The 26,302-nt window shown below is 42.9% G+C and overlaps 1 protein-coding gene across 4 annotated transcripts; it reads left to right on the plus strand.

Annotated features, from left to right (window-relative positions):
• The first annotated feature begins 4,203 nt into the window (after nt 1-4,203).
• On the plus strand, nt 4,204-26,302 carry LOC110529863 (leucine-rich repeat and fibronectin type-III domain-containing protein 5). 4 transcript variants are annotated; one of them, XM_036985379.1, is made up of 8 exons: nt 4,204-4,924; nt 7,471-7,604; nt 10,089-10,176; nt 10,303-11,219; nt 11,538-11,712; nt 17,145-17,484; nt 23,691-23,991; nt 24,127-26,302. In XM_036985379.1, exons 4-8 carry the CDS (start codon nt 10,329-10,331, stop codon nt 24,871-24,873), a joined length of 2,454 nt encoding a protein of 817 aa, XP_036841274.1. In that variant the 5' UTR covers nt 4,204-4,924; nt 7,471-7,604; nt 10,089-10,176; nt 10,303-10,328; the 3' UTR covers nt 24,874-26,302. The 4 variants fall into 4 exon arrangements, with proteins under 4 accessions (XP_036841274.1, XP_021468153.1, XP_021468152.1 ...); XM_021612478.2 differs by lacking the exon at nt 10,089-10,176; XM_021612477.2 differs by lacking the exons at nt 7,471-7,604; nt 10,089-10,176 and having other exon boundaries at nt 24,127-26,301.

Raw genomic sequence — 26,302 nt, forward strand, 5'->3', positions numbered from 1 at the left:
ACATGTCTTTCATTGGTGCAAAATCGAGTCCATCATTTCACCTTATGCATTTTTTTCTTATCCAACAGAGCTTAAATGTGAGAGCTGGTCTTTTTTCGGAACATACATTAAATTAAGTAAATTGAATTTTATAGAATAAGGTAGAATAAATTATAATAGTATAGAATAGACCATAGTCAATAAGTCACTCCATTACTTTATTCCTGATTCCACTTTTTATAATGTGACAGACACTTTTTACATTGGCCTTGGTCTGAGTTTTTATGATATAATTAAGTTACCTATTTCTATACCTAACATGTTATATTTAGGCGTGAGCAAAGTAATTTGACCCAATGGAAAACTGTGGCTGAGCTACGTTAGCTTCTTTCCTTACAGCTAGGTTGAAGATGACATAAACACTTTCAACCTAGCTTGACATGTGACCGTTTCTATGATACCACACACACACACACACACACACACACACACACACACACACACACACACACACACGCACACACCATGGCATTCCTTCACTGGAGTTGCCAGGCCTTGACAAAATGGATAGGATCCTTAGGATATCAACATTATACAGTGAGTGAGCTATCACATTGTTTTATGAAGTTACTAATTTCTTTACAATGCCAAATAACTTTTCCATTTTATTTTTGCTAGCCTAACATTAGTGCACAGCAGTCCACTTTGCTGATGGCGACTAGTCAACGACTCTGTCTTTATCCACCCCAGGCCTGTTCACTGAGAACCTCATCACAGGTAAAAAGCTGATTTATGTAAATTACCACTATCTGTCAAGATTAGGAATCACAGACTTTGAGGATATGAAGGTAAAGGGAAATTAAGCTGAGAAGCTTTCAGATTCTAAGCCTGCATTGGATACTTATAGCAATTTCAGTAGAGTGATGTTGATTGAAAAGGTCTGAATGTAAAGTAGAAATAGGCTAGACTACAGTAATCTCTGCATTAAGGCACTAAAATGTCCTGGAAGCGCCACCATGAATGTATGCAGGATTGTTCCAACCCAATAAGAAAACATTGGGCAATCTTCCCATCTTGGTGGTTGGCTTATTATTCAAGATGGGTCGCACAACATGATATATCATACACAACCAAATGCAGACAATCAGATTCAGCACTGAGAATAATTCATATTTCATAGGCCAACTAACGAGGGTAGCATCTAAACTGGACCCTGGGTTTATATTTCTAATGTGCATGGTCATATCATAATTTATAGCCTTTTATTAAGTTAGGGTTATCCCTACATTTCAAGCACAACTGAACATTCCTGTAAATAGAAGGGTGCAACCTACTGAACATTGCAGATAGAAATACTATGAATAGAGCTGCCATTTCTTCCTCACTCTGTACATTTCAGAGGGACATGTCTATTCTAAAATACAATACATTTCTATCTGAAGATTCTACAACGTACCTTACTGAATATGACCCTTAGATCTAGCCTATGGTTTGGCTCAGCTCCTCCCTGTATTCCCCCCCCCCCCCCCCCCCCCCCCCATCTCTGCCAATGTGCGTGGGCTTCTGGGGATTTCAGAGCCAATGTGGAGCCCCAGCATCGCAGATCCCCCCCCCACCAGGACAGGGGACTGGGACGACTCCTTCACCTACAAACAGCTCCCCAACGACAGGAAACAGTGAATGGAATTTGGTGTCTGATAAAAGAAACGTGAATGGATTAAATGTCGGTCAGTGTGTTGTTGGTAAGAATCAGAATCACCTTTTTTTGCCAAGTATATTTAACATTTCTAGAATTTTACTTGGTGATGTGCTACTAGCAATAGACAACAGACAGAATACAGACAGAGGAATTTACACAAAGTTTATGTACATTATATACAAAATAGATAAAGTATGCATCAAACTGTACAGTAAGAGAATTTACAGAGAGGATTTACAAATGTACATTATAAATATATATGTGCAGAGGTAAGAATGCTCTGTGATGTAGTACAACAACAGGTGCCTATGTACAGTTCACATGCAGTGTTAATGTGCAGAGTGCAATTACGGTAGTGCGGTTATTATATGTGCAGGTCGAAGATGGCTTGATGCAGTGCGCAGCAGAGAGTGCATAGTCCCTTAGTTTCTATGGACCAGATGGCCAATTGGTGAGGAACACAGCACGAGGAAAGAAACTGTTCAGCTGTCAGGTTGTTTTGGTCATGATGGCCCTGAACCGTTTACCAGAGGGGAGTGTTTGGAAGAGGGGGTGTCTGGGGTGGGCGGGGATGGCAATGGGGGGGGGGGGGGGGGGCGTGCAGAAAAGATCATTGCCATCCCCGCCCACCCCAGACACCCCCTCTTCCAAACACTCCCCTCTGGTAAACGGTGGCAGACCGGTCAATGCGTTGCAGTTTGCCCTTGGAGGGAGGAGTGGTTTAGTTGTGTATGACGAAGCAATAACGTTCCAATCAATTACAGATGTTGATGTTGACATTGATTGCAACGATAGGGGTTTGTAAGGCGCTTTGTGATTAAATTGGTGTTGTGGAGAGTGTATGAATGTTTTTCTGATTCTTTCATTTGTAATATCATAGTGATTGAGGAGTAACACCAGGTTCAGTGCAGGGTTTAGGACTATGACCCTGTAGTTATTATACTACCACATGTGCCAATAGGATCCAGACCTCCTGGCATAGTATGCATAACAGATACATATCCTTAGCCAAAGGCCCAAGGCTATGTTCCACTTATTCTCATTTTTTTTCCTAAAAATATGTTCTACTCCGCTAGCCAGCACTTCGCCTAACCAGGCTTGCGTTTCTTCCATCTCCAGATTGACCACTTATTCATGGTCCAATAGAGTAGGAAGGTTTGATTGGAGAATATTAATACTCCATTGGTCCATGAACAAGTGGGACACAGTTGCCTTGTCACAATGTCCTTTATTGATTAACTAGGTAATGAAAGCTACAACAACAGGATGTCATTTTCTGCATTCTAAAGAATATATTAGACACACGAAAACTGCAAAGGCTCCTGGAATCACCATAGATTTCTTCGTTCCAACACCTTGGGCATACATTGTCTCTATTGATCTCAACCCTGCCTGTATACAGTGGCTGAATGAGGCTATATATTGATTCGCAGTAGAACTCCTCAGTGCAATGCTGTAGTAGATGAAACCCAACACCTTGTGAATTATGAGGAGCTGGGCTAAGAGGCAGGAAGGGCTTTGTTTTGAGGACCAAAACAGCGAGTCTGATGGTATTTCCTGTTAAGAGAATGCATTTAGAGAACACACCTTTGTCAACGTGAAGAAGTGCAGAATAAGATCAGAAGATGACCTACGAAGTCACAAAACCGTGTAAGCCTGCGGGGCTAAAACCTAGACTGCCCTTGAACAGGCAGTTAACCCATTCCCTAGGCCATCATTGAAATTAAGAATTTGTTCTTAACTGACTTGCCTAGTTAAATAAAGATTAAAATCACAACCTTGCTTGAGACCTAAATATTTGTGTTAGCTACCTGAGCTAACAACAGATTTGTGCCTTGTCAGCTCAGGGACTTGAACCTGCAACCTTTCGGTTACTAGTCCAACACTCTAACCACTAGGCTACCCTGCCACCCCGTGAGTCACCGAACCACCTCCATTACATAACCACAGCAGCAGTAGCCTTTGGCTAGCCCTGTGCTTTAGCCTGAGGAGTGGGTGCCAAAGACAGGGCAGAGAGTGCCAAGATGGTTACAGCCAACCTGCCCTTTTCTTGTGACCTCATCGAATGCAGAAGTAGTCATGTTGGTACCCAACTACCTGGGCATCTCTTGAAAGCTTTTGAAATTAGCATATGGCAATCTTTCAGTTTGCCAATAGATCATACACATTTTAAGGCTATTATTTCACCACATGTTCAAAAGCCTATACATTTTTGGTTATTTGTGTGCTTGCTTGTTTGCAGAGGTGCCTGCACCAGATCAATTCTTAAAATGTATGTCACTGCATCAAATCATTGAGCTTAATTGGCTTAATGATTGCTTATAAATGTGTTCAGCTCATAATCATTGTGATGATAAATGAATAACATCATGGTGATTAATACAGTATTTCCATATAGCCTACTATAGGGACACTGCATTGTCAGATGTGAAGCTGAGTTCATACAGCCTACTAATTTAAATAATCAGTGTACAGGTGCAAGATTGTGCTGGGAGGCATTGCAACTGTCTGTCTGTCTGTGGATGAATGCACAAATGGCCCTAGTGCTGGGGGGCGCCCTCGATTACCATTCCAAGCACAGCAGTGCACCTCTGGTCACCCGCGAAATTGAGCTGGCTCGCTGGCGGGTAAAGGTTGATAGTATAGTCCACGACTTGTGTGACGCCGGGACCGGAGGACAGAGGGGATCTAGCGGGGTGTCAGTCTGACTAGGTTGCTTTGAGCCCGCATGTCACCTGCGGACCTGCTGAGAAAAAGCGATGCGAACATCTGACTTCTACGCGATCCGAATGCAGCACCAGCAGTCAGTAGACAGCGCCGTATCGCTACAAAGGCGTTTTCTCTGCTATTAAACGGTTCATGCCGTCCGAGTGTGGTGTAGCTGGAAAGCTGTAGACTCAAAGCGATAGCGGGACCTCATCCTCCTGCAGTTTTCTTTTAGATAGCCAACACCAAGCGAGCATTTCCCACGTAGATACACCGGGGGAAGTAAGTAAGGCGTTGGAATGTTGCTTTCTATGGTCATGGATTTCTTGAAGGGCATCGCTGGTTTCGAAGGCCATTCTCACAGACTATATTAGGATCCAGCGCACATTTTTGGGAGACCTGAGTCGGCTCAAGGAACCACCATTTACATTACACAGAATTCTGTCAAAATGTTTTGGCGCTCATAACAGCATTTGCGGAAGAATTTACGCGGTAGGCCTACTACCCCAGATTGAACAGGGTTGATGCTCCGTCTTCAAGGTAAACTTTAAGCAATATTTTTATAGCCTTAAATGCATTGCATTGCTGTTGAACTCTTTTGGGTAATCGGCTTTGAAGAAATTGCATGGGGAGCAGCAGTACGGTTTTTACTGCAATTAGGCTCCCATCCTCATTGCCTCACGGCGGGGTATCTGAAAAGGTGAGGAATCTCCTAAAGACAGCTGTCATGCGCCTAGATCTTTGAAAAGCTAGGCTATAACACCGCAAGGTCAAAAAAAATCCCATCAGATGATGAGCAAAGCGGTCAGATTACAAATTGTATTTATAGAACCCCCGTGCTTGCATGCTGAGGTTTTTTGTCTAGTTGAAACTGAAAATCATGTAATGTACCAATTATCGTCTTGTCCACTTACAGATGCATGGTGGATCACATCAAATTGAATTAAGATGCGAAATGACTGCGCTTGTGCTCGGCATTATATGGGTTCTTGTCAGTCCAACCAAAATAACTTGCAGAGTGGTAAAAGAGAATGAAATATGACCACAAACAAAATATTAGCCATAAACAGCCCTTACTGGAATGCAAATTAGTCATTCACTTGTTATCTTGTTTAATAAAACAGCCTGGATTGAGTAACCCAATGAAAGATTGGACAAGGTACAGTTCAATACGGATGCATGTTGATACAGTTCTCTGAAATGTGAATATGTGGCCCTAATAACTTATCAACGTGTTTCATCTTTTTATGTCTGGTGTTGGTTATCATCTATTTGATTATTCATGGTAGCCTGAGGCACCATTGTAACTGCCACACCAAAGCACCCTGCAGGCCTGATTATAATGCTTCTGTTTGCTGACTGCTCGGAAGGCTACAACGCTCTCTGATCACAACATTCCATATCACGCCGAAAACATTCATCCTGGCGTAGCCTTTCTATTGAAGGCAATGCTTATGTCTTTCACCAACATGATTCATAGTCTAAAAAGAGAGGGCTGTGTAGTATAGCTCCTTCCACCACCAACGCATCCAAGGAGCTGTGGCTTGGGCTACAGTAGAGTGAGCACATCGACCTAATTTACATTGCTTACCTCACAGTAGCCTTGCTGAATGCACAGCATATTCAGTAAAAAAGTGGGGAAGGCAAACAGTGGGCCTATTGATTAGTCGGCTCATAGGATTGGATGTATTTGCCAGGAGAAACAATCTATTCCCTCTAAAGGGTGAAAAACAACAGATGCATTTTTGGATCTTCACGCCAAAAGGGATAAAGAGGGTTCACACCAAAAAAAGAAGACTCTAAAAGCACTGAAGACAATTCTATTGATAGAGAGGGGCCTGTTCACTCAGCTTGCTACGACGTCCCTCTTCATTCTGAAACTGAACCCGTGCCACCTCAGACCCCACAGTTCTTTGGGATCCCCTCGACTGGAGAACGTAGCTGGCAGCTCATTACATCCACGGTTTAGGTCACCTCAGCCATGTTACCTACGGTACCTATCTAATATCAATGGGAAGGAAAGCAAAGGATTGAAGTATTATTTTATGCCTCTGTGTAGATCGATCTGACGGTGTGTGTGTGTGTGTGTGTGAGCGAGAAAGAGAAAGAGAGAAAGAGAAAGAGAAAGGAAGAGAGAAAGAGAAAGAGAAAGAGAGAAATAGAGAGAGAGCTATAAGATCAGTTGGATTCAGTCACCCCATTCATTAGGCCACGCTAAATGTAATTTACCTTTTCCTCCATAATTCGGACCTCATCAAAGTATGACCCCAATGGCAAACAAAACACCAGATGTTATTTATGGACCTGCCGTAGTAGCATTGGAATCCAATAGGCCATTGAAAACTGTGGGACAATAGTACCGGCTCAACGCAGTATTCGGTTGTCTGAGAATGAACCTTTAAATACATGCCATCCCAAAGTGAGGTTTTGGTGTTGCCATGGTATCAAGGATGTCACCCTAGACCTAGCACATCGCATTGGCAGACACTGATGTAAATTGGTATTCCAACAAACACACACTCTCTGTCTCACACACCCACCCACACATACTCTTTCTCTGACTCGCTCTCACATGTGCACACACACACGCACGCACGCACGCACACACACACACGCACACACACACACACACACACACACACACACACACACACACACACACACACACACACACACAGGCTGATGGGATGGTGTGTTCAGGACATACTTAAACCATTCAACAGCAATTTTCCAGTTTAATTAAGGAATGTTTTGAATCAAACACTAACTCATTTCATGTGGTGAACAATTCCCTCCAGGTCAACAAATCAGAAAGTGTTTATATCAGCATGAGGGTATCTGTAATGGTACCAAGCCCCTAATGTGTTTCTCCTTATAAAATATGAAATATCAGTTTCGTACCACAACCTCAATACATGTACTGAAAGCATTTTCCTTCCGATGGAGAATGCAGTATCTAGCTGTGTCTCTGCAGTACCTAGGTGAGACAGGGCCACTATGCAGAAGTTTCATCTGTAGGCATGACAAGCATTTGCTCTCTCTCTCTCTCTCTCTCTCTCTCTCTCTCTCTCTCTCTCCTCCCCCAGATCCAAGCCCAGGGCCCAGCAGCAATGTGATGATGCAGTAGAGGCTTTCTCTATATGAGGCCCAGCATACGTTAGACCATCTGAAAACAGATCCCTCATGACCCAACTGGCCCAGCTGCCTGCCTGCTGCAGAAGTGTGTTTATGTGTGTGTGTGTGTGAGAGAGAGAGAGAGAGAGAGAGAGAGAGAGAGAGAGAGTGTGTGTAGGATGCTGTATAAGGCTTTTCTGGATGATCGCTGCCCCAGGGAGAGCATAGATATCCTCCACTAAAACAGTAGTATGCCTCTGCTGCTGCCATTGCGCTTGAGTGTCACTGTAAAGGTTGATGTCTACCAAGCTGCTTTCTAATAGGAATAATCCACCCATGTGTGTGTGTGTGTGTGTGTGTGTGTGTGTGTGTGAGTGTGTGCATTTGTGTGTGTGTCTGAAAGTGTTCTCTATATTATCTAAGGTTTGACATTCTAAGGTTGAGTAAAGCATTGATTAAATCATTGATTGATTATCTAGTTATTTGTTCATCTAGGGGATGAATGTGACCTGCTATGCAAATGGCTGTGTAGAAACCCCACCGTAATTAAATGCAAATTAGGGAGACAGGCGCCGACATGTATTTCCTGCTGCTCATCATGTCTTGGCGACGGGGTTGTACTTTTGTCCTCACAAAACGAATTTCGCAGTGATAACCGTCTCAACCATTCTCTTCACGTTTGGCTGAGTTATCACCGGCGAAAAAAGCCCCATCTCTACGGAGTGAATCAATATCGCGTCTCCATTGCCATTTGAGTCGGGAAGGAGCAGGCCCTCTCTGCCTCATTGCACATCCAGAGGCTGTGCCATCCGGAGCAAAGCAGAAGGCTGGTTGACACGCACGCATAAACACACACTCACACGCATACTAACTCGCGATCTCTCTTTCACACACAGAAAAGCACACACACCTACACACATGCAAACCCACCTACACACGCAACCACTATCACAAAAACAGACAAACACCTAACCCCTCAACACACACACGCACACACGCACACACACACACACATTCTCCCATTACACATTCTCTCTCTCTCACACCCACACACCACCAGCCGTCTTTCTTCAGTTCGGGTCACGATCTGGCAGTCGTTCGCCTTGCTTAAGGAGTGTCATAACTTGTCCATTTAACAATTACTCCACAGTCCATTTGTCATCGACTTACTTCGGCCCTCACTGCTAGGGCTACCACTCCCCTCTCACCAGCACCAGCCAGTCAACACGGGACCGAGAGTCAACACATTTCTATAACTGTTACTCAGTCGTGGTTAAAAACGTCCTGTAAAACAAGGGCATAAACCTGTTCTCCAAGAAAAGTGGGATTTTTATGTAGCGTGGCGTTCATTGAAATGTCAGACCAGGGAGACAGTGTGTGCTCTTGCTCTCTCTAAAATGATATCACTGTGTTCCCGTTTTTATTGTCGGGCCGCACACTCCTAGGCGGCAACCTTTTCCCTTTAGTCGTCAGGCCGGGATGTGTTTTACAGCTGTCGGATGACAGGTGTTGTCACTATGTTCCCGCCAGGCCTCAGTCTCCGTTAGCGTTCCAACAGAACGTTCCCCCATGGCAGTTTGTCACTCATGTTCCATCTGCAGAATCCTTCCTTCCCTGACACATTCGGAGAATTTCGAGACATTCTTCAAATTCCTCACACTATTTTGACAGTTAAGGTTATTGTTTTACAGATTCTATATCAAAAGCTTGCAGGTGGAAAAAGCTTTTGAAGGTGTACAGAGAGCTTCCAGGCTTTTAGTCGGCTAAAAACGCATTTATACTGACACATTATTCAAGACGCAGAGATATAACCTCAGTTATTTAAAACATTTATTTTTTTATTCAACCAGGCAAGTCAGTTCAGAATCAATTCTTATTTACAATGACAGCTTACCAGGGAACAGTAGGTTAACCGCCATGTTCAGGTTGCAGAACAACAGATTTTTACCGTGTCCTCTCAGGGATTCAATCCAGCAACCTTGCGGCCCAACGCTCTAGCCACTAGGCTACCTGCCACCCGAGGACCAAAGAAAAACCAATGATGACAAAGCAGGTAAAACATTCTGTCTCTAAAGGTTAGGCTTTTGAGTTGTGCTGTTGTTGTGAGATCTTTAGGCGTTGGACATTGCACCTTCCTCTCGTAATCAAGAACCATGAGACACGCATGGTAGATTCATGTTTACTGTACATGTAGCCAATAAGAATGAGTTATATAACTCATTATGAGCAGGTGTAGTTAGGCGAACTCTCTCTGCAACTCCAGCTGCAGTATCCCCCGCTACTCACTAGACTACCCGCGGAGCTCTTTTTCTAAGGTCTAAGGATTCAGAGTAGAATACTTTGCTGTCTCTGGCATTGTTTCTGTCTGGGTGTATGATTGTTTTGTTCTGTTTTGTCTGAACCCCAGGAAGAGTAGCTCTGGATAAAGTAACAGCTAATGGAAATCCAAATACAATTCTGTCTCTCTCGTCTCTACTTCGTTGTTTTTGTGTGGGTGTATATGATTGCTTTGTTTTGTGATTTGAGTGGACCCCAGGATCCAGGAAGAGTAGCTGTACCCAAATGAACAAATACAATCTTTTCTCTCCAGTCTCTACTCCAGCGTACGCAGCCATCCTATCAGGAGAAGAAAAAAAACAGACCTTAGATCAGTCTGGTGAAACTTCATCCAACTGCATGTAATTAATATCCTTTCTATGTTGTCTCCTATTTAGGCGGAAATTACCTTAGATCAGTGTCTTGGGGTTATCTCTATCCAACTCCACGTAGGATATTACAATTCTTTCTCTCTCTTATCTGGCCAGGTGTGTTTGCCTGACTGGAAAGCCTGATGGAGACCCTGCTAGTTTACCTGATGGTCGTTGGCATGGCTGTAAAGGCCCACAAGGTCCAGCTGTGCCCAAAACGCTGTGTCTGCCAGATGCTCAACCCCAACCTGGCAACCCTCTGCGACAAGAAGGGCCTCCTCTTCGTCCCGCCAAACATCGACCGGCACACCGTCGAGATGCGTCTGGGCGACAACTTCGTCACGAGCATCAAACAGCGGGACTTTGCCAACATGACCAAGCTTCAGGACCTGACGTTGTCTCGGAACACCATCGGTTCCATCTCGCCTCACGCCTTTAAAGATCTGGAGAACCTCAGGGCCTTGCACTTGGACAGCAACCGTCTGACGAGGCTCACCAACGACACCTTCAGTGGGATGTCCAAACTTCACCATCTCATTCTTAACAACAACCAACTAATTCATATCCACATTGGGGCCTTCAATGATCTCACGGCTCTAGAGGAGTTAGATCTGTCCTACAACAACTTGGAAAGCACCCCCTGGGTGGCCATCCAGAGAATGACCAGCCTCCACACCCTGGGCTTGGACCACAACATGCTTAGCTACATCCCTATAGGAACCTTCTCCGGCCTGCAGAAGCTCAAACGGCTGGACGTCACCTCCAACAAGCTCCAGAAGCTTCCGCCAGACCCTGTGTTCCAGCGGGCTGGGGTTCTGGCCACGTCAGGAAGCATGGGCCCGTCGTCATTCGCGTTGAGTTTTGGGGGGAACCCACTGAGGTGTAACTGTGAGCTGCTGTGGCTGAGGAGGCTGAGGCGGGAGGATGATCTGGAGACGTGTGCAGCTCCGCAGCACCTGGCTGGACGGTACTTCTGGACCGTGTCTGAAGAAGAGTTCCTCTGTGAGCCGCCTCTCATCACCAGACACTCCCAGGTAAGGCTGAGATGATAATAAGATCATTTGTCAATAGGATTGCAATAATCCACTGATAACAGAAGCATTATAACTGTTTTTATCATGCTATTTGACACTGACAAAAAAGTAACTATCACTGAACACACTTTTTTAATATGATAATGAATTAAATTTTGATCATCATCTCATCCCTTTCCAGAATAAACACATTTATTGCAATAATTGTCAAACATCGATTATCATGCTACTGCTAACCACGATAACTGTTTTAATAAGGATAATTCAATACCTATCACGGTAATATCGCTAACCCTACCACCATCTAACCGTCTCCAGGAGCTGCGAGCGCTGGAGGGTCAGAGTGTAGCTCTGCGCTGCAAGGCCAGGGGCGACCCAGACCCCATCATCCACTGGATTGCGCCAGACGGCCGGCTCATGTCCAATTCCTCCCGGGCCGTGGTGCACAGTGACGGGACTCTGGACATCCTCATCACCACTGTGAAGGACTCAGGTGGGTGTCATTGAAACATCTGTTGTGGTCGACTATGTTGAGTGTTTCTGTTTGTATGCTCTTGTTTTTCAGTAGGCCCCGAGGTCAGCTTTTCAGACCATTTGATCTGTATCAAAATGATCCTACGATGACCTCTGCTCTCCCGTTACATTTAGTTCTCCCTTTTGTTTTAAAGGAAACAGGAGAGCTAATAAATGTTCATAGAGTTGTGAATGTTAATGAAGTTCAACATTGAAAAACAATGATCCATACTCCCATCCGCCAATATTTCACCCATTACCAGGCAAATCATTTATTTATACAGTGCCTTGCGAAAGTATTCGGCCCCCTTGAACTTTGCGACCTTTTGCCACATTTCAGGCTTCAAACATAAAGATATAAAACTGTATTTTTTTGTGAAGAATCAACAACAAGTGGGACACAATCATGAAGTGGAACGACATTTATTGGATATTTCAAACTTTTTTAACAAATCAAAAAGTGAAAAATTGGGCGTGCAAAATTATTCAGCCCCCTTAAGTTAATACTTTGTAGCGCCACCTTTTGCTGCGATTACAGCTGTAAGTCGCTTGGGGTATGTCTCTATCAGTTTTGCACATCGAGAGACTGACATTTTTCCCCATTCCTCCTTGCAAAACAGCTCGAGCTCAGTGAGGTTGGATGGAGAGCATTTGTGAACAGCAGTTTTCAGTTCTTTCCACAGATTCTCGATTGGATTCAGGTCTGGACTTTGACTTGGCCATTCTAACACCTGGATATGTTTATTTTTGAACCATTCCATTGTAGATTTTGCTTTATGTTTTGGATCATTGTCTTGTTGGAAGACAAATCTCCGTCCCAGTCTCAGGTCTTTTGCAGACTCCATCAGGTTTTCTTCCAGATGGTCCTGTATTTGGCTCCATCCATCTTCCCATCAATTTTAACCATCTTCCCTGTCCCTGCTGAAGAAAAGCAGGCCCAAACCATGATGCTGCCACCACCATGTTTGACAGTGGGGATGGTGTGTTCAGCTGTGTTGCTTTTACGCCAAACATAACGTTTTGCATTGTTGCCAAAAAGTTCAATTTTGGTTTCATCTGACCAGAGCACCTTCTTCCACATGTTTGGTGTGTCTCCCAGGTGGCTTGTGGCAAACTTTAAACAACACTTTTTATGGATATCTTTAAGAAATGTCTTTCTTCTTGCCACTCTTCCATAAAGGCCAGATTTGTGCAATATACGACTGATTGTTGTCCTATGGACAGAGTCTCCCACCTCAGCTGTAGATCTCTGCAGTTCATTCAGAGTGATCATGGGCCTCTCGGCTGCATCTCTGATCAGTCTTCTCCTTGTATGAGCTGAAAGTTTAGAGGGACGGCCAGGTCTTGGTAGATTTGCAGTGGTCTGACACTCCTTCCATTTCAATATTATCGCTTGCACAGTGCTCCTTGGGATGTTTAAAGCTTGGGAAATCTTTTTGTATCCAAATCCGGCTTTAAACTTCTTCACAACAGTATCTCGGACCTGCCTGGTGTGTTCCTTGTTCTTCATGATGCTCGCTGCTCTTTTAACGGACCTCTGAGACTATCACAGTGCAGGTGCATTTATACGGAGACTTGATTACACACAGGTGGATTGTATTTATCATCATTAGTCATTTAGGTCAACATTGGATCATTCAGAGATCCTCACTGAACTTCTGGAGAGAGTTTGCTGCACTGAAAGTAAAGGGGCTGAATAATTTTGCACGCCCAATTTTTCAGTTTTTGATTTGTTAAAAAAGTTTGAAATATCCAATAAATGTCATTCTACTTCATGATTGTGTCCCACTTGTTGTTGATTCTTCACAAAAAAATACAGTTTTATATCTTTATGTTTGAAGCCTGAAATGTGGCAAAAGGTCGCAAAGTTCAAGGGGGCCGAATACTTTCGCAAGGCACTGTATATTTACAGCAATGCTGGCCTATAGAGTCCATTGGGAAACCCAAATACTGAACTGTCCAATGATGGGATTTATAAATAATTGATCTAGGCTCTCGAAAAGGACTGATCTCTATAATATATAAACAACTTTTTAAAATCTGAACGACCTTTTAACTTGAGCAGAATATGGAAAAAAATATGACCTTGGCATCCTGTAACCCGAACCATAAACATATACATTTTACGTTTGTTTACAGACTGTATTTAACACCAACTGTTCACTGTGTCCCCTAAATCAGGTAGGAACATTCCTCCGTATGATGTGGGAGTGCCCTGCAGTTAAATGCTTCTGGGGCAAAGTCACAAAATTCATTATGAATTATATTAATGTAAATATTCTATGCTTTGCGTCTGTTATGGTACTTAACTATGATAGCTCCTTGAATCTCTCAATCAATCAAAGACGATTACTGCTGCTGCTGCTGCTGCAAAAAGATGTTGGCTCTTAGATTGCAATCACCTCACTCTCTTCCAATTCATAAGTGAATACAGTTACTATTAGAAGCTATAACATTAGAATTATCAACAGCGAGAATAAATGGTGCTAGTCAAGGAACAATTGAGCCCTGGACAAATATCCTTGACTCTGTAAAGAATAATCTTGGCTTAAGCCCAACACATCTCGCTCTTGCTCTCTCTCTATATATATATATATATATATATATATATATACACACTGTATATACACCGACTCATTCAAGGGTTTATCTTTATTTTTACTATTTTCATTGTAGAATAATACTGAATACATCAAAACAATGAAATAACACATGGAATCATGTAGTAACCAAAAAAGGGATAAACATCCAAATATATTTTATATTTAAGATTATTCTTTGATGACAGCGTTGCACACTCTTGGCATTCTCTCAAGTTGGCATTCTCTCGAGTTCCCACATATGCTGAGCACTTGTTGGCTGCTTTTCCTTCACATGGTTTATTTGGGAGTGGGGGTAGGGGGTGGGGCGGGTTGGATGGAGACATGTTGGCTGGGTGGGATTGGGGGAATGGGATGGGAGCTTGGGCTGGAGGCCTACTTATTTTTTTGTTTTTCTTTTTCTGTTTATACTGAATTTATTATCACTTAAACGCTGTTAATCAAATCAAATTGTATTTGTCACATACACGTGTTTAGCAGATGTTATTGCGACTGTAGCGAAATGCGTGTTTTTCTAGCTCCAACAGTGCAGTAATATATAACAAGTAATATCTAACAATACACACAATCTAAAGCAAAGGAATGGAATTAAGAACATATTAATATTTGGACGAGCAATGTCAGAGCGGCATAGACTAATATAGAATAGAATAGGATAGAATACACAGTTGAAGTTGGAAGTTTACATACACCTTAGCCAAATACATTTAAACTCAGTTTTTCACAATTCCTGACATTTAATCCAAGTAAAAATTCCCTGTTTTAGGACAGTTAGGATCACCACTTAATTTTAAGAATGTGAGTTGGGGTGGGCAGTCTATGTTTGTTTTTCTATGATTTTGGGATTTGTATGTTTCGGCCTAGTATGGTTCTCAATCAGAGGCAGGTGTCATTAGTTGTCTCTGATTGATCATACTTAGGTAGCCTGGGTTGCACTGTTTGTTTGTGGGTGATTGTCAATGCTAGTTGCTTGTGTCAGCACAGGTCGCATTTATAGCTTCACGGTCGTTATTGGTGTATTGTTTTTGTATTCAGTGTTCAGTGCTTTCTTTAATTAAATATTCACCATGAACACATACCACGCCGCATTTTGGTCCTCCGATCCTTCTCGCCTCTCCTCTTCAGATGAAGAGGAGGAAGACCGTGACAGAGAGAATGATTTATTTCAGCTTTTATTTCTTTCATTACATTCCCAGTGGGTCAGAAGTTTACATACAGTTTACATGCATTCAATTAGTATTTGGTAGCATTGCCTTTAAATTGTTTAACTTGGGTCAAACGTTTCAGGTAGCCTTACACAAGCTTCCCACAATAAGTTGGCTGAATTTTGGCCCATTCCTCCTGACAGAGCTGGTGTAACTGAGTCATGTTTGTTGGCCTCCTTGCTCTCACATGCTTTTTCAGTTCTGCCAACAAATGTTCTATAGGATTGAGGTCAGGGCTTTGTGATGGTCACTCCAATACCTTGACTTTGCTGTCCTTAAGCTATTTTGCCACAACTTTGGAAGTATGCTTGGGGTCATTGTCCATTTGGAAGACCCTTTGAGACCAAGCTTTAACTTCCTGACTCATGTCTTGAGATGTTGCTTCAATATATCCACATAATTGTCCTCCTCACGATGCCATCTATTTTGTGAATTGCACCAGTCCCTCCTGAAGCAAAGCACCCCCACAACATGATGCTAGCACCCCCGTGCTTCACGGTTGGGATGGTGTTCTTCGGCTTGCAAGCCTCCCCCCTTTTCCTTCAAACATATTGAGGGTCATTATGGCCAAACAGTTATATTTTTGTTTCATCAGACCAGAGGACATTTCTCCAAAAAGTTGCTTTTTTATGGTGGTTTTGGCTTCTTCCTTCTTTCTTGGCTTCTTCCTTGCTGAGTGGCCTTTTATGTCGATATAGGACTTGTTTTACTGTGGATATAGATACTTTTGTACCCGTTTCCTCCAGCATCTTTACAAGGTCCTTTGCTGTTGTTCTGGGATCGATTTGCACTTTTCGCACCAAGTACGTTCATCTGTAGGAGACAGAACTCGTTTCCTTCCTGAGCGGTTTGACAGCTGCATGGTTCCATGGTGTTTATACTTGCGTACTATTGTTTGTACAGATGAACGTGGTACCTTCAGGCGTTTGGAAATTGCTCCCAAACCAGACTTGTGGAGGTCTACAATTTTGTTTTGAGGTTTGAGGTCTTGGCTGATTTCTTTTGATTTTCCCATGATGTCAAGCAAAGAGGCACTGAGTTTGAAGGTAGGCCTTGAAATACATCCATAGGTACACTTCCAATTGACTCAAATGATGTCAATTAGCCTATCAGAAGCTTCTTAAGCCATGACATCATTTTCTGGAATTTTCCAAGCTGTTTAAAGGCACAGTCAACTTAGTGTATGTAAACTTCTTACCCACTGGAATTGGGATACAGTGAGTTATAATTGATATAACCTGTCTGTAAACAATTGTTGGAAAAATGACTTGGGTCATGCACAAAGTAGATGTCCTAACTGACTTGCCAGAACTATAGTTTGTTAACAAGACATTTGTGGAGTGGTTGAAAAACTAGTTTTAATGACTCCAACCTAAGTGTATGTAAACTTCCGACTTCAACTGTATATACGAGATGAGTATTATGTAAAAATATGTAAACATGTAAACATGATGTTTTTCTTACTGGTTTTTTGAGTAGCAGCCTACTGGTACATGTTTTAATAAACATATCATTTAACATGGATAATGTACCTTCAACCCCCCCCTAACAAAAAATACACATTTGGTTAAAAATAATAATAATTAAGTTCTCAATCGCTCCATCAGGCTCCTTCACCTGTGTCGCCTCCAACCCGGCCGGGGAGGCTCAACAAACTGTGGACCTGGTGATCGTCAAACTCCCACACATCACCAACAGTACTGTGAAGAAGGAACCGAACCCAGGTTCTTCTGATATCGCCACGGTAATGAAGACGGGTGATGGTGGGGAGGGCGGAGGCATGGTGCCACTGGGAAACACGAAGACGAGCCAGGAGAAGAAGGTGGTGATCACTGAGGCAACGTCTACCTCCGTCCTGGTCAGGTTCAACTTCCAGAGGAGTATACCAGGCATCCGAATGTTCCAGATCCAATACAACGGAACCTACGATGACTCTCTGGTTTACAGGTGAGCCTTGGAATTATATAGGGACTGTTTTTTGATGAGTGATATTGATGCCTCATTTCGACTCTCAGAACCAAATGAGAACAAGCAAAAACTAGGCACAATGGTCTGTTGTAGTATTCCTGATGGTGTTGAGGGGTGTTTCAGTTGTTGAAAAATGTATTCAAATGTCAAATGTGCAAAGTTTCATTGTTTGACGGGCTGTTACTCTAACCGCATGAAGTAATTAATTTACTGACATTCTTGTTCAGTGACTTAAAAAGTCACCTTGGTATAGTGTGTTACAGTACGTATACAGTACAGGGTCATTCCAGCAATTAGGTGCCTTTTGAATAACTTGGAGAAAATGTTTACATTCTGTCATGTTCAATTTAATAAAAAACATGTTTTCCCATTTCAAGAGGTAAAAACAAAAAAGACTATAGTAAGTGCCTATTAAGTACCAAATAAAGTAACAGTTTTGATGACTTTATCTTAAATCCTCCATAAATCTCCTTGTGACAGGGGGAATGGAAGCTTGTTGTGTGTAACAGGGAGTGGCAATTGTATGCAAGCTTCACAAAAAATATGACATTGTTAATTGTCTTTTGCCTGACTCTCTATTGGTAACAGGGTTGTCGTGTCATGCTCAACTCGCTCCGTTTTCCACCACAAAACACCAGAAAATTGCCTAAAAGAGGAAAACCAGCTCACCTGCTTTTACACTATGATTTGACCAAACGATGTTCAATGTTTCTTTTGAAAATAATTCAGTTCATGACCTTAAAATGAGTGACAGATTTATAGAATGTTCCATGTAGTCTATATAAAAGGGCATTTCATTTAAAGGGCTTTTAAAATTCTAGATTTGTCCTTTCTTCCTAAAATACAGTGCCTTGCGAAAGTATTCGGCCCCCTTGAACTTTGCGACCTTTTTCCACATTTCACGCTTCAAACATAAAGATATAAAACTGTATTTTTTTGTGAAGAATCAACAACAAGTGGGACATAATCATGAAGTGGAACGACATTTATTGGATATTTCAAACTTTTTAACAAATCAAAAACTGAAAAATTGGGCGTGCAAAATTATTCAGCCCCCTTAAGTTAATACTTTGTAGCGCCACCTTTTGCTGCGATTACAGCTGTAAGTCGCTTGGGGTATGTCTCTATCAGTTTTGCACATCGAGAGACTGACATTTTTTCCCATTCCTCCTTGCAAAACAGCTCGAGCTCAGTGAGGTTGGATGGAGAGCATTTGTGAACAGCAGTTTTCAGTTCTTTCCACAGATTCTCGATTGGATTCAGGTCTGGACTTTGACTTGGCCATTCTAACACCTGGATATGTTTATTTTTGAACCATTCCATTGTAGATTTTGCTTTATGTTTTGGATCATTGTCTTGTTGGAAGATAAATCTCCGTCCCAGTCTCAGGTCTTTTGCAGACTACATCAGGTTTTCTTCCAGAATGGTCCTGTATTTGGCTCCATCCATCTTCCCATCAATTTTAACCATCTTCCCTGTCCCTGCTGAAGAAAAGCAGGCCCAAACCATGATGCTGTCACCACCATGTTTGACAGTGGGGATGGTGTGTTCAGGGTGATGAGCTGTGTTGCTTTTACGCCAAACATAACGTTTTGCATTGTTGACAAAAAGTTCAATTTTGGTTTCATCTGACCAGAGCACCTTCTTCCACATGTTTGGTGTGTCTCCCAGGTGGCTTGTGGCAAACTTTAACCAACACTTTTTATGGATATCTTTAAGAAATGGCTTTCTTCTTGCCACTCTTCCATAAAGGCCAGATTTGTGCAATATACGACTGATTGTTGTCCTATGGACAGAGTCTCCCACCTCAGCTGTAGATCTCTGCAGTTCATCCAGAGTGATCATGGGCCTCTCGGCTGCATCTCTGATCAGTCTTCTCCTTGTATGAGCTGAAAGTTTAGAGGGACGGCCAGGTCTTGCTAGATTTGCAGTGGTCTGATACTCCTTCCATTTCAATATTATCGCTTGCACAGTGCTCCTTGGGATGTTTAAAGCTTGGGAAATCTTTTTGTATTCAAATCCGGCTTTAAACTTCTTCACAACAGTATCTCGGACCTGCCTGGTGTGTTCCTTGTTCTTCATGATGCTCTCTGTGCTTTTAACGGACCTCTGAGACTATCACAGTGCTGGTGCATTTATACGGAGACTTGATTACACACAGGTGGATTGTATTTATCATCATTAGTCATTTAGGTCAACATTGGATCATTCAGAGATCCTCACTGAACTTCTGGAGAGAGTTTGCTGCACTGAAAGTAAAGGGTCTGAATAATTTTGCACGCCCAATTTTTCAGTTTTTGATTTGTTAAAAAAGTTTGAAATATCCAATAAATGTCGTTCCACTTCATGATTGTGTCCCACTTGTTGTTGATTCTTCACAAAAAAATACAGTTTTATATCTTTATGTTTGAAGCCTGAAATGTGGCAAAAGGTCGCAAAGTTCAAGGGGGCGGAATACTTTCGCAAGGCACTGTATCAATCTACCTTGGCTTCTACTGCATTCGTGTAACAGGCAGGCTCCTCGTGGAGTGCAATGAGAGGCAGGCGGTTAGAGCGTTGAACTAGTTAACTGTAAGGTTGCAAAATTGGATCCCCCGAGCTGACAAGGTGAAAATCTGTCGTTCTGCCCCTGAACAAGGCAGTTAACCCACCGTTCCTAGGCCGTCATTGAAAATAAGAATGTGTTCTTAACTGACTTGCCTAGTTAAATAAAGGTATAAAAATAAACACAAATATCGGCAAAATCGGCGCCCAAAAATACAGATTTCCGATTGTTATGAAAACTTGAAATCGGCCCTAATTAATCGGCCATTCCGATTAATCGGTCGACCTCTAGACTCAACACTATACATCTACTACAGTGACTGAAATGACTACAACACTTAAGAAAGAGCTGCAGTTAGTTTCAGGGTGGATGGCAAGGAATAAGTTAGTCCAAAATATTTATTAAACTAAAAGCATTGTATTTGGGACAAATCATTCACTAAACCCTAAACCTCAACTCAATTTTGCAATAAATAATGTGGAAATTGAGCAAGTTGAACTGCCATGGTCAAAACATATTGATACAACAGTACCTTAGATGGGGAGAAGTCTGTCCATAATAAAGCAGCCTTCTTAAGGCTTACCTTCTTTACATCACCATCAACAAGGACTACTGTTCAGTTGTGTAGTCTGGTGCCATAAAAAGGGACTTAGGAAAGTTGCAATTGGCTCGGAACAGGGCAGCCCGGCTGGCCCTTGGATGTACACAGAGAGCTAACATTAATAATATGCATGTCAATCTCTCCTGGCTCAAAGTGGAGGAGAAATTGACTTCATCACTACTTGTATTTAGGAGAGGTATTGACATGTTGAATGCACCAAGCTGTCTGTTTGAACTACTATCACACAGCTCAGACACCCATGCATACCATAACAGACATGCCACAAGAGGTCTCTTCGCAGTCCCCACGTCCAGAACAGACTAAGGGAGGTGCACAGTACTAAATAGAGACATGACTACATGAAACTCTATTCCACATCAAGTAACTGATGCAAGCAGTAAAATTAGATTTAAAAAACTGATAAAAATACACCTTATGGAACAGCGGGCACTGTGAAGCAACACATACACCTGCATACACAAACAATAACATACGCACTATACACACACGTACACATGGATTTTGTACTGTAGATATGTGGAAGTGGTTGATTATGGGCCTGAGGGCACACAGAGTGTTGTGAAATCTGTGAATGTGTTGTAATGTTTTTAAAATGGTATAAACTGCCTTAATTTTCCTGGACCCCAGGCTAGAGTAGCTGCTGCCTTGGCGGGTCCATAATTGATACAAATACTTTTGTATATATACAGTGGGGCACAAAAAGTATTTAGTCTGCCACCAATTGTGCAAGTTCTCCCACTTAAAAAGATGAGAGAGGCCTGAAATTTTCATCATAGGTACACTTCAACAATGACAGACAAAATGAAAAAAAATCCAGAAAATCACATTGTAGGATTTGTAATGAATTTATTAGCAAATTATGGTGGAAAATAAGTATTTGGTCAATAACAAAAGTTTATCTCAATACTTTGTTATATACCCTTTGTTGGCAATGACAGAGGTCAAACGTTTTCTTGGTATTTGGTATTTTGGCCCATTCCTCCATGCAGATCTCCTCTAGAGCAGTGATGTTTTGGGGCTGTTGCTGGGCAACACGGACTTTCAACTCCCTCCAAAGATTTTCTATGGGGTTGAGATCTGGAGACTGGCTAGGCCACTCCAGGACATTAAAATGCTTCTTACGAAGCCACTCCTTCGTTGCCAGGGCGGTGTGTTTGGGATCATTGTCATGCTGAAAGACCCAGCCACGTTTCATCTTCAATGCCCTTGCTGATGGAAGGAGGTTTTCACTCAAAATCTCATGATACATGGCCCCATTCATTCTTTCCTTTACATGGATCATTCGTCCTGGTCACTTTGCAGAAAAACAGCCCCAAAGCATGATGTTTCCACCCCCATGCTTCACAGTAGGTATGGTGTTCTTTGGATGCAACTCAGCATTCTTTGTCCTCCAAACACGACGAGTTGAGTTTTTACCAAAAAGTTATATTTTGGTTTCATCTGACCATATGACAATCTTCCAATCTCCAATCTTCTTCTGGATCATCCAAATGCTCTCTAGCAAACTTCAGATGGGCCTGGACATGTACTGGCTTAAGCAGGGGGACACGTCTGGCACTGCAGGATTTGAGTCCCTGGCGGCGTAGTGTGTTACTGATGGTAGGCTTTGTTACTTTGGTCCCAGCTCTCTGCAGGTCATTCACTAGGTCCTCCCGTGTGGTTCTGGAATTTTTGCTCACCGTTCTTGTGATCATTTTGACCCCACGGGGCGAGATCTTGCGTGGATCCCCAGATCAAGGGATCAGTGGTCTTGTATGTCTTCCATTTCCTAATAATTGCTCCCACAGTTGATTTCTTCAAACCAAGCTGCTTACCTATTACAGATTCAGTCTTCCCAGCCTGGTGCAGGTCTACAATTTTGTTTCTGGTGTCCTTTTTCAGATCTTTGGTCTTGGCCATAGTGGAGTTTCGAGTGTGACTGTTTGAGGTTGTGGACAGGTGTCTTTTATACTGATAACAAGTTCAAACAGGTGCCATTAATACAGGTAACGAGTGGAGGAGAGAGGAGCCTCTTAAAGAAGAAGTTACAGGTCTGTGAGAGCCAGAAATCTTGCTTGTTTGTAGGTGACCAAATACTTATTTTCCACCATAATTTGCAAATAAATTCATTAAAAATCCTACAATGTGATTTTCTGGATTTTTTCCCCTCATTTTGTCTGTCCTATTTGAAGTGTACCTATGATGAAAATTACAGGCCTCTCTCATATTTTTAAGTGGGAGAACTTGCACAATTGGTGGCTGACTAAATACTTTTTTGCCCCACTGTAGTATACCTAATCAACAGAATCAAAATGAAATGTCAGCACTGAGCTGTAAGGAGAAGCCGAGATGAAAGAGAAACCAGAATGTTACAAAAAGCTTCTGAAGATCTTTCAGGCCCCTTCTGAGAAATGAGTCTACACAATGTCCTTTCATCCGGCAACTCTTTTCTTTCCATATTTGAAGCTTATCTTCATGATACAATGTGACGTGACCATTTAGAACACACTTTTATTCAAAGTGACTTACAGTCAACAAATACTGTACATACAGTATATTGATCGTAAGAGATCCATTTGGGAATAAAAAAATCCACAGCTCCGGGTCATTCAAGCACACAGCACCATGATCCAACAACCGAGCCATTGGATCTATTGTGACTTTCTCTTCTGAGAGATGGGTGTGCATACAATCTTTCATCTTTAATGCCTCCGACTTCTCAGTAGGGGTTTTTGTGTCTCGGGGGATTGGGTAAAAATAACTCATTTGGACAATAAAGTATTCTTTTTCCTCTTTCACCCCTTTCACTGCACATTAGCAATTCTACTTTCTTTTTTTTAACCATTGGAACCCCTGCAACCTTGTTACTCGTCCACTCGTGACAATGCTGTTTATGGCATTCTCTCATCTCTTACCATTTTCAGGCCATAGCCCTGTGCTCTTTGTTATTGCAATATAATGTACAGTATACTACAGTTGGTCTAGTATGCTCTCACCTCTTTCATTCCACGCTATCCATCTCTCTCTCTGTATTTTCAGAATGATCCCTTCGAGCAGTAAGAGTATCCTGGTGAACAACCTGGCGGCCGGTACACAGTACGACCTGTGTGTGCTGGCCATCTACGATGACCTGGTGACCTCCCTGACTGCCACGCGGGTGGTGGGGTGTGTCCGCTTCACCACCGAGCCCCAGTACCTCCGCTGCCACTTCATGCAGTCCCAGTTCTTGGGAGGGACCATCGTGGTCATCATCGGAGGGATCATCGTGGCGTCTGTCTTAGCTTTCATCATCTTCCTCATCGTGAGGTACCGAGTTTGTAACCAAGGCGATGAGGATAAGGTAGGAGTATTGAGTGGTACTCTGTTATTTGGGGCTACTGTCTCTGGATTATTTGTATTGTACAGATGTGATGATGAATATTGAGGTCATTTCTCCCTGGGGATGAATAAAATCTCTCTCAATCTCTTTCATAAGGCTTTGGAGATGGGTGAGATCCCATCTCTGAGCAGTGACGGTCAGCTCCAGGGCTGCGGTGTCCCCAAGGCCATGTCCAAATCTCTGTCCAAGCAGATCCTCCAGCCAGAGAAACCAGAGACGGAGGACAAGGAGTCTCTGAGGGTGGCCCTTCCTCCTCGCAAACCGGTCAAGCAGCAGCAGCAGCAACCCCCAGCCCCAACCACCACCACATCTACCAAGCCCTCCATCCCCGACTGCACTGTCTCTACTTCCTCAGCCAGCCACTCCTGGCACCCTGCCTCCCCGGTCACCCTGAGGCAAAAACGGGCCGATATCACTGTCGCCGGAGGTTCGAAACCCGGAGAAGCCCGCCGAGCCGAAGGCCAGATGGATGTGGAGTTAGAGAACACAAACCGTAATAACTCGTCAGAAGCCAAAATGGCTGCTGTTCCTGCCCGTTCCACAAAATGGACGCCGGTCGCTAGGCGGCCGCGCCCCCCTGGAGCCTCCTCCCACCATTACATGACGGTACCAGCAGGGGGTGTGAGGGTGAACCGGCGGCACTCACTGAACGTGGACTCGTACAAGGAGCGCTGCTATGTCAGCCTGGTACAGCAGCAGCCAAAACCTGGCGGGAGTTTGTGCTCCAAACGCAGTCTGTCCATGAGTGGAGAATTGCCCACGTTGGAGAGTGCAATGGCAAACATACGCAGAGGCAGAGACAAGCTGTCCCGATCTGAGTGGCTTCTTGAAAGCACTCTATGATCTGGATTTTACTGGCTTATAGGCTCTTTGTTTTACTGGATTGGATTTGTGGCCCGTCGTGGAGCATACAATAACTTTATGCCTTGTCTTTTATCTACAAGACCCATAGATTCCTCTTGTGTATCTGAAGACAAGGCAGCAAAACAGGGTTTTAAAAATGTTTCACATTTGTTTTTCTACCTAAAAAGCAAATATCCTCTCAAAGTCATCTGTATAGCGACTTCGGATATAACTTTGATGAAAGGCACAAAGAAAATGTATAAAGCAACTTCATGTACAAAAATGTTGAGTTGTGTAACATATAGGCTAACACGATACCCGTAAGTGTTCATATAGTACTGAATGCAGTATTCTTGGAGGTCTAGCATCATTTAGAGAGAGGGTGAAAAAGGGATGGATGATCAAGCTTGTTATAACATTGCCTGTTACTTAAAGTGATTACAATAACTGTGTAGACAATGAATGGACATATTTCTTGTCGTCAGTTTTTCAGACAGTTGGTGACATGTCTCAATTAACTTGGCGGCGGTGTTTGGAGGAATTGTGAATGTGCCGAGATGTAGAACACAAGGTATCCAGGCTGTGTCCCAAATGGCGCCCGATTCTCTTATAGTGCTCAACCTTTTGACCAGGGCTCTGGTCGAAAGTAGTGCACTATATAGAGAATAGGGTGCCATTTGGTCCGCACTCCTCAGTCTAGTGACAGAGCTGGATCTTTTCATCAGGCCGCACCAGACACACAGCACAATGCAGCATTCATGGCAACCCGTCGGTGTTGATTGAGCCTAATACTGCCCTCCGGGTTGAATCGATACATTTTTATCACGTAATTACACCTAAAGACTCACGCTCATAGGATTCCTGTCGCAACTGACATGACAGTCTAAACCAACGCAGACAGGATGACTGGGGCGATTCCAATACGTCAACAGGTGGATGAGGCTCGATAAAGGATTGGTGGTCCATTTTCATGTTTTTTTTACTATTATTAAGACATCATTTGTCATGTCAGGCCAAGAACCGTTGTAAATTGACTGGTTGGTAAAAGAGAAAACGAAAGCCACAAAACAGTAGTCTATCTGAGAAGTCGGCTCTTGATTTTGCTGTTGTTTCTGTTTGATGTTTACCAGTATAAATAAACCAATGAGAAAAATCTATCTAATGTAGAAAATACCTGTACAGTTATTGCTTGTGACATCCATTTGCCAGGTCTCTACTGTAGCTTTCTTAAGTCCTATCACATGAAATGCAACACTGAGGACACAGCAGAAGTCATTTCAGTTTCAGCTCCATTTTCCAGGCACCGTCTGACACTAACCCTTCTGAAGTCTGACAACATAACATGCAGAGGGATACCTAGCCCACATTTTGGTAGATAGAATCTATCTCAAACTACCTTCAATCTTGAGTCATGACTGACAAAAGAAAT

This window comes from Oncorhynchus mykiss, chromosome 8, assembly GCF_013265735.2.
Source record: "Oncorhynchus mykiss isolate Arlee chromosome 8, USDA_OmykA_1.1, whole genome shotgun sequence".
Lineage (NCBI taxonomy): Eukaryota > Metazoa > Chordata > Actinopteri > Salmoniformes > Salmonidae > Oncorhynchus > Oncorhynchus mykiss.